We start from the raw sequence: 14,278 nt of genomic DNA, 5'->3' as shown, positions 1-14,278 counted from the left end.
AAAGCAAATGGTCATTATTTTTCATGCAGAATTGCCCCTTAAAGTTTGTCGCACTTATTTAGAAACACCCTGTATTGATGAAGAATATGGCTAGTTGTTAAAGTGCCTAACTTTTTTATTATTCAACATAAGCGAATGAATCAAAAAACGCAATGTTAAAAAAACCTGAGACTATAGTTGGGTTTTAATTTCAGTATTTTATAAATGCTAGAATATTCCACAGGGTGTGGTGAACTTAAAAAAAAAGACAGTTTGATTGGTACACCCGGTATACAATGACAATTCACCTGTCTAGCAACAATATTATTACAGCGATATTGTTAAAGAATAAGGCTATAACATATTAAAAAAATCACTTAAATCGGAAAACAAGTTTAGGAAATTCGAGACATCAAAAATGACCCATTTTGTGGGGTGGCCGTTTTTTGTGCCGGTCAGTGTATTTCGTATAGGTATTCTCACCAGGTTAACATTAATTTCACCCGTTACATGACTTACTTAGCCAAAAAATCCTATCTTAACAATTTTTGATGCAGATAGGACGCTTTAACTAAGTAGTTAGCATATAGGATGTTTATTCTAAACACAACGGCTGTTAGTTGTAGAAAGGATAAATAAATTTACGCTTTTGTACAATTTGAGGTGGCAGGAAGGACTTTCTGACTAAGCAATAAGATGCTAAATGTCCAATAGTAGTGGAATATAACCTTATATATATGAAAGAGCTAATAGCTACTTTATAAAAAATTCACTTTTCGCACCTTCAGTTCAGAAAATCTTTTTATAATAGGGTGAATATCAATTGTATCTAATATGGCAGATGTTAAATAATTTTTTATAAGTTTCAGTTTAGAAAAAGATCGTTCAACAGTACAGTAGCAACAGATATGGGCAGAGTAAGCAGAACCATACTGTTTAATATAATATAATAATTGTAATTGATTTCTGTACTCTGAGAGAATTGTGTAAGCAGAGAAGTAGAGATTGTTATGCGGAGTTTGTTGAAAGTACTGAGGAATTACTTAATGAAAATATAAAACCGTTTTGGAGGTTGGTTAATTCTATGCGGAGTAATTTTGATATTCCTGGTTGTATGAAGTTAAATGATTCTATCTATGAAGAGCCTCAGTCAATTGTTGATGCTTTTGCCACCTTCTTCAGCACTGCCTATAATACTTTCACATCTTACACTGATGACTGGGTTGGTCCATCTGATAGCAATCGCTGCCTTATTCACTCTTTTACTGTTAAAATAACTAAAGTTTAGGACTGCTTTTATAATCTCGATACTAGTAAAGGCCCTGGCCCTGATATGATATCGAACTTGTTTTTAAGGAATTGTTAATTTTCTTTGTGTAGACCATCATGGCTTATTTTTAACAGATCCCTGGCAGAGGGCCATTTTCCATCACAGTTTAAGAAAGCCTATGTGAAACCCATTCACAAATCTGGCAATAAGTCATTTGTTTGTAATTATCGTTCAATAACAATTCTTTCTGCCATTCCTATAATTTTTGAAGCCCTGGTAACTGATTTCTTGACGGATAATTTGAAAAATCAACTACATACTGCTCAACATGGTTTTCTGCCTGGCCGTTCTATTTCGACCAATCTTCTTCTTTACACGGATCATATTATAAATGCTTTCGTGGACGGTTTACAGGTAGATTCCATTTATACTGATCGGTCCAAAGCATTCGATAAGGTAGATCATTGCCTTTTATTGCATAAATTGGAATGTTTTGGTGTGAGTGGTAAACTTCTTTGCTGGTTGAAAACTTACTTGCGGGACAGGTCTTTACGTGTCAAACTGAATGGTTTCACTTCTAATGAGTATTTTCCACTTTCAGGAGTACCTAAGGTGTCCCACTTGGGACCTTTATTGTTTGCAGTTTTTATTGACGATGCTATTAAATCATTGACTGACTGCAAAGTGTTGGCATATGCCAATGGCATAAAGTTGTTTTGTTCTGTTCGGGATTACTCTGATTGTGATAGGCTACAGAGATCTCTCGACTTATTTGCGAATTGGTGTAATAATAACAGATTAGTCATTAATCGTGACAAGTGTCAGGTTATCCAGTTTCGTTGATCAGTGGAAATGGTAGATTTTGATTACAATTTGGATGGTTTTTTGATTGAGAGAGTCACTAGCATCAAGGATCTTGGTGTCATTTTTCAGAGAGACTTATCCTTTAATTTGCATATTGATTTTATTTGTAAATAAGGCTCTTAGGCAGCTAGGGTTTATTAAGGGGCATACAAGGGTTTTTCATAACATTTCTTCGCTGAGAATTTTATACTGTTCTCTGGTCCGATCTCAACTTGAAAATTCCACTATAATCTGGTCTCCCTTTGTCCAATCATCTGTTCAAAAGTTGGAGAGGGTGCAAAGACGGTTCTGTGCCTTTAAATTACACAGACCTTATTCATATTAGGATATGATGAGATACTTAGAACTTGATTCTCTGTCTACTAGACGAGTTAATTTCGATCTCATCTTCATTTTTAAATTGGTTAACGGAATTATACATTAACCTGAACTGCTTCAATTGGTTTGTTTCCACATTCCTTCCCTTGTGTCCTTCGTGAGAATACCTACAATACACTTGAGTCCGCGAGTCTTTACCCGTGCGTCATCATTTAAAGCATACGAAATAAGTCGGAAATCTATTTCACGCAACAACAACTGAAGAAAGTGGCTACTGTTCCGATTACGGGTTTTATTATAAAATTTGACGTTATCAAATATATAGAACGCCAAATGTAAGTTTTGCTTCAAAATTTTTGTGCAGAATTACAGCTACATTTGAAGTAGCTTAATAAATTATTTTATTATTATTGATTAATAAATAAATAAACAATTTATAAAAAAATTCAATAACATATTTTATTTTTGTTATTTTATTCACTTTGACGGAAATCTAAACACAGTCATGTCTTTACCGTGTGAATGACGTTAGCTTTGTATTTTTTAAATATTAATTGCCAAAATATAATTATTTACCTTAAAATTTCAAAGCCCAATATAAAATTAGTTGTGAAAACAACTGTTTGTGTAATATAAAGAAACTTCAAAACGCAAAAATTCGACAAAAACCGCAAAAAATTCAACTGACTGACAGCCACAAAATTAAACAAAGCAGAAACGTCAAACAAATTGTGCTTAAAATATGAAAACATACCGAATCGTCTTTTTCTGTACCTATCTCTTTTCAATGCACTGACTCTAGATGGTTCATAAAAATAACATGTGTTTTTACTTAATAACAAACGTCAGCACGTCATATCATGAGTTTCATGCATGGAAGAGAATGATGCTAGATAAAAAGTATGTGTTTTATCTCGCCAGGTATTAATGACGCACGGGTAAAGACTCGCGGACTCAACTGTATTTCATATTCCTTTTCGTCGAACTAATTATTCTGTGAATATAGGTCTGGTCAGACTTCTTGCTCATGCTAATCGGTTGCCTCATGAGACAGATTTTTTTAACTTGTCCTTAAGTGCCTTTAAACAATCTTTGAAGCGTTAAATTTAATTGTAATTCTATATACATATTTATTTTATAATGTATTTTATTTAGTATTTGTTTGTGTAATTTTTATAAATGTTGCTTAATTGTATATTTTTTGTCAATGGGCTTGCCCCGTTTATTAACAATAAATAATATAACTATATCATGTTATAATATATTTAACACAATATAACTTTATAAAATAAACACAATAAGTATAAGTTATAAATTCCAATAAACACAAACACAGCAAATGCGCTAATGTCACTGTCACTAAAAATGATAATTTTTAGCATCTATGCATGTATAGCCACTAAAAAAGCTAGCTGGTTTCAACACTCTGGTGTCCAAATCTGTTAGTATTTGTAAATGTACTGTTTTTCCAAACCCTAACTGATTTCAACACCCTGGTGTCAACACACGCTAGCGTCTGTAAATGTACTGTTTTTCAAAACCCTTACTGATTTCAACACCATGGTGTCTACACACGCTAGCATCTGTAAATATCCTTCCCGGAAATATTCTTGAGAATTTTCCATTAAAAGTTTCCAGGAATATTCGCGGTCAGGAGAATATTCTCAGAAACTTTCCAATGTTTGCGAATATTTGCTTGGAAATATTCTCAACTCACATCACTAGCGTTGTCATAATTTACCACACTGTATTATAAAATACTTTTAACATTTACAGTCCTTTAAATAACGAAGTTATGACAGTTTAAAATTAGAAAATTGTTTCCTGAAAAATTTGTGAAATGATGCTTGAAACCTTACTGTTCTCAGCACTCATATTATTATTAGTTATGCAATAATTTCCCAATAAAATTAATGAACAATGAACAATGAAGAAATATATGAAAAAATATCTCTTTTACCTAGTAAAAATACCCTTGGTCCCGACGGTGTTCCAAGTAGCCTGTTAAAATATTGTGTATGTACCCTTGTGGTTCCACTAAGTTTATTATTTAATAAGTCTTTAAGATCCTCAATTTTTCCTGAAAAATGGAAGGATAGTTTTATCACGCCCATCTTTAAAAGTGGGAACAAAAACGATGTTACGAACTACAGGAGTGTATGCATTCAATCATCACTTCCAAAATTGTTTGACAGTATTATCAGCGACCAATTAAACTGGATGTGTCGTGGGCTAATAAATAAGAATCAGCATGGCTTCTGTTCAGGTCGTTCAACTCTAACTAATCTGTTACCATATCAATCAAAAATAATTAAAGCTTTGGAAGAATTCAAGCAAGTTGATGCAGTTTACACAGATTTTTCAAAGGCTTTCGATCAAGTAGACCATAATATTTTTCTCGGGAGATTATTTGATATAGGGTTTGATGTTTCGGCTGTAGGTTGGATCAAAAGTTTATTGTCAGAGCGTAGACAGATGGTCAAAATAGGTGCTTTTAAATCGGATGCAATATGTGTAACTTCTGGTGTTCCCCAAGGGGGGCACTGTTCCCCAATGTTTTTCAATCTGTTTGTGGACTCAATTTTTGATTGTTTTGAAAACAGTGAAGGTCTCGCTTTTGCTGATAATTTCAAAGCCTACAGAATAATGAATTGCCAAACTGATCAACAACTGCTGCAGGCCGATCTTGACAGATTAACGCAGTGGTGTCACATTAATAAATTAAACCTAAATATATCAAAATGTTGTCTAATTAGTTTTTTAAGGGTTCCAGAAAATATGACACTTCTTACGAACTGTGTGGGCAACCATTAAAAACTGTATCAAAAATAAAAGACTTGGGAGTAATTTTCGACAAAAATTTAACATTTGTCGATCATTGTCACAATACAGTCATCCAAAATGTTGGGTTTCATCGTGAGAAATTGTAGACATTTTTCTGTTGACACTGTCAGAAGCCTTTACTCTTCATTAGTCAGATCTAAACTTGAGTATGGATCAGTGGTGTGGTCTCCTTACCAAGCTGTGCATAAATATACTGTAGAAAAGGTTCAGCATAAGTTTCTACGATTTTGTGGGTTCAAATTATATATTGGGATCTCTGATCATAATTATTCAATTCTGGAAAAACAACTGAATTTGAAAACACTTTCAGAAAGGAGAATCTGTGCTGGATTAAATTTTTTGCATAAAATTGTTACAGGGAAAATTGATAATGCTGAATTGTTGGAGTCGGTTAACATTGAGATTGTCACACGAAATAGGAGACATAACTACTCTTCTTTTCATATACCCTATCATCGAACAAATTATGGTATGAATTTGCCTATAGAAAGATACTCGAGATATGTTAACCAACTTCATTTGGAAATATTTGATATGTCTGAGAGTGGGTTCAGGGCTCAATTTAATAGAATCAATTTCATAGAATAATTAATACTTTAGTTTAGTGTAAAACTTTAATTATAAATTTAGGGTTGTAATGTTAATTGTTGGTTGTTTGAACATTGTTGCAGGTTGAATTATTTTTGTTGTTTTTTGATTATATTTTTTTCTCAATCTATTACATACATCTTACATTTTACTATTTGTTAATTGTAACTGTTAATGGGGTTTTCCCGTAATATTAATAAATAAATAAATGAACAAGAATTTATTCAAAATTAGGTAACCTTAATATACAGTTAAAATTGAGATATTTTATAATATGTATATACAATTTAAATTATTTGACAATAGAAAAGTGTTATTAAGATACAATATCCAAGTCATAATAATAAAAATAAAACAAAAAAACACTTAAAATATTCCATTACAATACAAGCATTAAAAATACTACATTACTCAGAATATTACATTAAACTACACGCAGTTAAAAAACACATTTAGAAGCCACATGAGACATTAAATACGATTTGCAACATAATTCTTTAAATTTTTTCTATACATGTTCATTGAGGTCTTCAACTTGAGTTCCGTTGGCAAATTATTGAAATTATCAAAACCCTTATAGAGAAGTGAGTTCATAGCACCTGTAGTATTGGTTCTGCTGATGTAAATATTATTAGAATTTCTCGTAAAATAAGGGTGAATATCTGAATTGTAACTAACAAGATCGAGAAAATATTTAGGTGCCAATCCATGTACAATTCTAAAAATCAATATCATGGTCAAATAAAAAAGACGTTGCGATACCGAAAACCACTGCAAAGTATTCAACATCAATGTGACAGGTGTTAATCTACTTGTACGTAAAATGATCCTCATTCCACGATTCTGTAATTTTTGTAATTTGGCTAGTTGGTTAAGATTTAAAAGATATAAGATGGATGCACAAAAATCAAAATGAGGTTGGATTATCGATTTATATAGTGATCCTTGACTGAAGTGACAAATTCTTAGAAATTCTTGTAAAGAAATACAATTTTTTTGCTAGTTTTTTACACATATACTCGAGATGCTTGTCGAATGATAGAGTATTATCTAATTGAAAACCAAGATATTTAATTTGTGTCACTAGTTCAATTGGTTCCCCATCAATGTTTAACATTATATTGTTAGTATTAAGACTCCTGTACTTAAATTTAGATGTAACTATCATGGCTTTTGTCTTACTTACGTTTAATTTAAGTTTATTAAGTTTTAAGTATTTAGACACTGAACATAAAACGTGATTCATTTTGTCAACCACCCCTTCAATAGAACTATCGCTACAAGCCAAAAGGGTATCATCAGTGAAAAGGTTAATAAATTCACAGTTCACAAACAAATTTATATCATTTAAATATAATATAAAAAGTAATGGTCCAAGTACACTACCCTGCGGTACACCAACGTTATTACTGACAGTTTCGGATAATACATCAGAGATTTTTACTCTTTGCTTTCTGTCAGTTAAGAAGTTCCTTAGCCAATTCAGAACAGCTCCATTAATGCCATAGGTTTTTAGCTTATCCAATAAAATGTATCTATCAATCGTTTCAAACGCTCGTTTAAGATCTAGAAAAACTACAACTGTATAATTATTTCTATCTATTTCTTGTTTAAATTTACATATTGAGAGTTGAACAGCCGCTTCACATGAATGATCCTTACGAAAACCAGATTGATGATTAATTAAAATATGGTTCAAATCTATGTGATCAAGAATTTGCTCATATACAATCGTTTCCAATACTTTCTCCAAAGCCGGTAACATGTTGATAGGTCTAAATTCGCTCGACTTAATAGTATTTGTCACTTTAGGGATAGGAACAACTGTACTTATTTTTAAGTCAGATGGAACAATGCCACCATCTAGGGAAGTATTAATTAAATTTAAAATAACATGACCTATGGTTTCAAATACTTCTTTAATAATTTTACTACAAAGAATGTCTTGTGGATTGTACTTACTATCAAGAGAGTTAATGATGTGTCTTAGGTCAGAAAGTGATATTAATTTAAATTTTGTAAAGGGCATATATAAATTACTAAACGTTAATCCAAGAATCTTGTAATTCCATACTGTTAACTATATCCTCTATGCCAGAGGTCAGCAACGTTTTTAATGTAAAGAGTGAAATACTAAATTAAAAATTCATGGCGGGCACCAACAACATTTTTTGACCTAACAAATATATAAATATAAACGTATAAAAAATATACGTTTTGAATTTTTTGTCTAAATTAACAATAGTTTAAGGGCGCATTAAAATTTATTGAAGGGCGCAGTGGCGCCTGCGGGCGCCTCGTTGCCGACCTCTGCTCTATGCTATTAACATAATACACATTAAAATTGTTTGTAATGTCCACCTTATCATGACATATGCTTTTCTGACCATTAAACTCAAATTCTATATTATTTGGAAAATCCCGACCGTTCCTGTTAACTAATTTTTTTAAAGTATTCCACATTAATTTAGAGTTATTTTTATTTCTGTCAATTTTATCAAAGTAGTATTGGTCCTTTTTGACTTTCAACACATTCACAACCTCATTTCTAAGTTTTTTAAAAGTTAACCAATTATTATCCCTCTCTTGACCCAAAGAATTCTTAAACACCTTGTAGCTGCTATCCCTAGCTCTAATTTTATTGGCTACTTCATTATCAAACCATGGCAAGTGACTCCTATAACTACACGTTTGGATGGGAGCTACATTATTTAATGTTCTACCACAAGTATCATGAAACTCTTGGTATAAAATATTTACATCAACATTATCCAAAGACCAACGGTATGAAATCAAATCAGTTTTAATTTTATTCATATTAGTACTACTTAAGTTCCTAAAAGATCTTGATAAATTAGTAAAGTTATTAATACAGTTTGAAAAATTCACTGAAATTACTGAATGATCAGTAATTGCAGGTGAAGAATGGACATCAGATACGCAATTATTTTGATTAACTAACACATAATCAAGAAGAGTTTTACTTACATTAGTAATTCTGGTGGGCTCAGCAGTTAGCTGGCTAATCCCATACATTGTTAGTATATTTTTAATTTTATTAGTATAAAAACTGTTGCTTAAGTAATCCAAATAAAAATCCCCTACTAAAATACATAAAGAATCAGATGCAAAAAGTTCACAAATATCCACAAATTTATCCAGAAATATTGCATCAGAAGAAGATGGAGGGTGGTACAGACAGCCAACAACCACTAGAGATGAACCAATTGCTATTTTTATAAATTTGCACCAATAGTTTCCCTCCAGAGTAAAAGTTTTAAAAACAGAGTAGTGAAAACAGTTTTTTACATAGATATTAACACCACCAGTATGATGACTCGTCGAATCACATCTTACTGCATTGTACCCCTCAATGTTAATTTCGACATCTTCAGTGTCATTGGTTATTCTAGCTTCACTTACCAATATTAATTTAGGATCATATGGAACCAAACATCCTTCAATTTGATCTTTATTGCATAGAAGACTTTGGGCATTTAAATACAATATATCAGTATTAAGACGTATACTAGGGTCATATTTTAGTTTTTTCTTCTAATAAGTCCATTATTATTAACAATAGTGGGTTTGTTATTAATGTATTTAATAGTTTTGGTATTATCCCCTGCTGCAGTGATGTTTTCAAGGTCTTTCTTTATTTTCTGGAAGTATTCTCTTTGAAGCTTAGTTTCATCTGCCGAAATTTTTACTCCAGGAACTATAATCTCCTTTTTATTTTTTAATATTTGTTTAACATCTTCATTAGATTTTAAAATAACTTTAACTGGGCGAGCTTTGTTGACCGTAAATTTACCAATGCGAAATACTTTTAGATTGTCTTTTTCTATTGAAAAATTTTCCAAAACCTTTTTAACCACTGCATTATCCTCTTTATTACGTTCGCTCTGAATGTTTTTGTTCGATTCATTGATGTTGTATATAATTATATTGTTTGCTCTATTTTGTCTGTCCCACAACTCCGAAATAACATTCTCCATACTACAATTATCAACAGTGTTTACCGGACTGGCAGTACTAGTGTTACGTTGATCTAATAATTTTTTAAGATTTTCTTTCATCTCAGCAACCTCCGTAATAAGCATTGGAACTTTGTAGAAACCTTCCTCACAGGTATCACAATAAAATTTCAATTTTCGTTTGGTTTTTAACTGTAAGCACTTGATCTCTGATGCCGTTAGATCACCACATTCCATACATAATAGATTTTTACAGCTATCACAGGAAAATATCTGATTCATATCAAAATCACCTTTACAATTGGAACACTTTTCCATTTTTATGACCGGACACCACTGGAGAAACTAGTTTAGCAAATCCAACAGAAGTAATTAGTTATCTTATCATCAATTAATAATCACTTGTTTCTCTTGAACAGGTTTAGAATCATAAATCATGCTTTAGTTACGTTATATGGCCTTATATGTCATTAAAATACTAAACAATTTTTATACACAGATTCAGAATTTCAAATTCTATTTATTGATATAGTTTAAGTAACCAATATAGTGAAACGGGTCAGATTTGTAAGTCCTGCTAGTTCCCCTTTAATATAGTTCGGAGGCTGGTTGTTTTTTCTGGTGATTAAATATGTAATTAAAAATATTTATTTTTACTTAGATATACCGTTAAAGCAGGACATATCGTATGTACTAAAATTAATTATTAATTAATTAATTAATCTCAAATTAAACAACATTTTACACTCCATTATCGAGCTTTAAATCACACACCTATACTCCAGTAAGACATACTACTGAACTAAAAGTTTTGTAAAACTTGTAAATGTCTGAGGGGACCGATTATGTGGGTGTGAAAAACAGATGTCATCAAACGAACCGCCTCTTAAAACATCTTTGACAAAGAATACCAAATTTTGCCGACCTTAAAGCTGTTTCACAATATAAATTTCTCGAACTATACTAAAATGACTTTTGTAACCCGTTGTAAACTGATATATTTCATTCAAATACCATGACACGATGTGCTTGCTGCTAACGGTGAAAATAAACTGTTAAAAAATTAAAAAAAAACTCAAAGCCAGGGTATCTACAGGACATCCTAAAATACACAGATGTCCAAAAGTTTGGAATAAATAATATATATCTACACCTATGGTAGTTTCAAAACTGTTGTTGATATTCATTCTAAAGCGTTTTTAAATGAAAATGATAAGTGAGTTAAAGCAAAGTGATATTTAACTGTTCAGAAAAGTTTATATATAAAAATTAATAAAAAGATGAAATATTCCAATATTCCAAACTGCACAATATGTGTATTTGAGTGAAGTGAATGCATAACTTTGGCTAACTACATAAATCCTCAAATAGGTACTTATAATATTATGTACAATGCATCATACAGCTTTTCAGAATAGATAAATTTGTAGATCTAGTTATATTATTAATCATGATCTTCTTTTAATAAAATTGTAGTTTTTAGTTTAAACTATAGTTTAATTAATGTAATAATCTAATGTCACCCTATTGAATGAGTAAATTTGACATTTTGGCCAACATTTAAAGAACAATTTTAAATCTAAGCAAGGCCAATTTGTTCTCATTGTCAATTTAAAAGTAAGTATGGGGTGCAGCCAACATTTAATTAAAACGTTTAATGCTCTGGGCTTGTAGGAGGGCTACTATATATCTTTGTAAACACTTACCTAGTTTGATGCTCAGACTCAGAAGTAGCCATAATTAGTATATTGGCGATAGAAAACTAATCCAGTTAGGAATCACTATTAAATATTAACTAACTTTTATTAACTCACTCTTTTATTACACTAATCTTTAAGAATTTTTTAGCACTTAGTAAAAAGTAGTAGAGTAAAAACATTCTCAACCGTTATTATTAAATTCAAAATTGACAATTGACACTGACAAACTGTTGTCAAAAAGTAGTGTGAAGTTTGCAATGTATTTAGATAATTAATTTAAAACAGCGTTTCTCAACTTGTGGGGGCGCGCGCCCAAGAGGGCAACAAACGTTACTAGACATGACGAAAGAATACGTAACCACAAAGATGGAAATAAAGAAAATGATTCAGAATATGTTCAAGACAACAAAGCGAATGCGTGGCACTATGCAGTCATATAAAGAAAAACCCAGTAATCAAGCACCAGTGAAGAAGACAGAAATGGGGACGCAAGCGAATGAAGGGGACATCGAAAAAGATATTGACTTAAGAAGAAAGAGAATTGAGGGAGAAATTAATGCCACCCTAGAAAAAGGGATGACAAAGGAGGAATTTATAAGATATGCTGGAGAAGAATGGCCTGAAACGGCATACAGAATAACCAAAATAGTAGAAAGAAGAGAGATAACACCAACTGGGGACAAAGATATAATAATAACAGTAGACAAGGAGAAATGTGACATAGACAACCATAGATATATAATACTCTAGATTGCGCCCTGCGATCTTAAAATGGGTGACGGTTGCGACAGAGATAAATGAGCCTATTTGGTCGGTAGTCTCTTTTTAATTTAAGGGGAATATCGACGACGTGAATATCCCACTTTATCGAGTAATATATGTTGACAGTTGGAGCGGGTGGTGACGGGAAATGGTCTTTGGTCTTCGGACGTGGATAATCGTGGTTCGAATCCCATACCAACTCTACTTTTTTTTATTTTTATTTAATCAATATTGCGTTTATTAGATATTTTTACATCTGAAAAATGGACCTAAGTAAATCTAGCAGATAATAAATGTATGTATAGTACGTTAATATTGGAATACATAATTTGTGAACTTCATAGTAAAATAAAAGTCATTCGTTATTAATATAAATTCGTCCTTATTCGAATGATGTGAATGTTTGTTTTGCTTCTACTTTTTTAAAAAATTGTAACAATAGTTTCATAAATAAAAATAATGTCTAATTACTTATAATTGAATCGGTCATTTCAAAAACAGCAAAGTCCACAATTTTCAGAAACTAACTTTTTGAGAGGAATAGACTCCTTTAAGATAAACGTTGTGTGCAAAAACGACACCAGTCCAATAAAAACATTAGGAACAAAACTACAATATAACTCTGAATTTTGATGTCATCCATTTCATCCATCTTTCGACTATATAGTTAGTTTTCTTTGCTTTTCTGTAAAATTAGGAATATGTGACTCATGTTGTTTTTGAAATGACCGATTCAATTAATAAATCGATGGTACATTATGTTGATATTAATTATTGGTAATTTTTTACGAATATTTTTAACAATTACTTTATACTATTCTACAATTAACTTATTAAAAAAATAACATTGGCTTCTATATTGTTAAAAATCTATAGGTACCTACACAGTTTTTCTTATTTGTTATATATTTCTTTGCATAGATTTACTTTAGAGATGTAATAATATCTAATAAACGCAATATTGATTAAATAAAAAATAAAAAAGTAAAGATTGGTATGGGATTCGAACCAGGATTATCCACGTCCGAAGACAAACGACCAGTTCTCGTCGCCATCCGCTCGAACTGTCAAACCATCTAAAATACTCGACGACAGAGTAGGATAGTGACGTCGTCGATACTCCCCTTGAATTAGAAAGAGACTACCGACCAAATAGGCTCATTTATCTCTGTCGCAACCGTCACCCATTTTAAGATCGTAAGGCGCAATCTAGAGTATTATATATCTATGTAGACAACTACACCACGCAATGGGTTCAAGGCCATACCGGTCTGGACAGAATTAGGGAATCCAACGATCTGTCAAACTATTCCAATATGTCTGGCGATTGGCATGCAATACATTGAAGGCATATGATAGTATAGTGTTATTTTAGTATTTTAAAGTAATTTTCGTATTTTATGTCCATGTAAGTATTGCTAAATACTTCTGTGACATAGTAACAAATATTGCTTACGTCAATAAACTTTAATAAGTAGTTAAAAAGTTTTAACTAAGTAATTTGGAAGATTGAAGAAAGCTAGGTTAACAAATTTTATGTTTTATAAGTTTAATAAAAAATAATATTGAGCATCCCTAAAATAGATTTTAGGTAAAATCATCGGGGTAATATATATTTTATTATTTTAGGTACTTAGTAATACCACATTGTATCTTAAATTTGAAATTTTAATTTAAATAAAGTATCCAATAAAATCGCTTGTGTGCAGTGTTGCCAGAGAAATTTTTGTAAATGCACCGGAATGACTGGAATAGTGACACAAAGTACTAAACCAACACATTTTGTACAAAAACTTAAAAAAACGTCGTTTAATATTATTTGAAGCAAATTTCTTATGTCACAAAATTTTAGGTTTTTACTTTAGGAGACTTTAGTATCAAAAGTTTGGTTGTTAATTGTATCAAATTGGTACAATTTTAACAACTCTGGCAACGCTGAATTGCCTGCCATACGTCCTGTCATTAAAAATCACGTG

At 31.5% G+C, this 14,278-nt stretch overlaps 1 protein-coding gene across 3 annotated transcripts in view; it reads right to left on the bottom strand.

The window, feature by feature from the left end:
• LOC126881998 (probable serine/threonine-protein kinase DDB_G0282963) overlaps positions 1–11,746 on the bottom strand; it is a 222,013-nt gene extending 210,267 nt beyond the window's left edge. Inside the window, exon 1 of one of the 3 annotated variants that reach the window (XM_050646762.1) lies at positions 11,547–11,746. In XM_050646762.1, coding sequence (XP_050502719.1) covers positions 11,547–11,578 — 32 coding nt within the window. In that variant the 5' untranslated portion in view covers positions 11,579–11,746. The remainder of the gene's footprint in view (positions 1–11,546) is intronic. The other 2 variants (XM_050646761.1, XM_050646763.1) reach the window with 2 other exon arrangements.
• Positions 11,747–14,278: the final 2,532 nt, after the last annotated feature.

Source organism: Diabrotica virgifera, chromosome 3 (assembly GCF_917563875.1).
Source record: "Diabrotica virgifera virgifera chromosome 3, PGI_DIABVI_V3a".
NCBI classification, from domain to species: Eukaryota; Metazoa; Arthropoda; class Insecta; order Coleoptera; family Chrysomelidae; genus Diabrotica; species Diabrotica virgifera.
The sequence above is the reverse complement of the archived record's forward strand: the minus strand, read 5'-3'. Positions and strand labels throughout refer to the sequence as shown.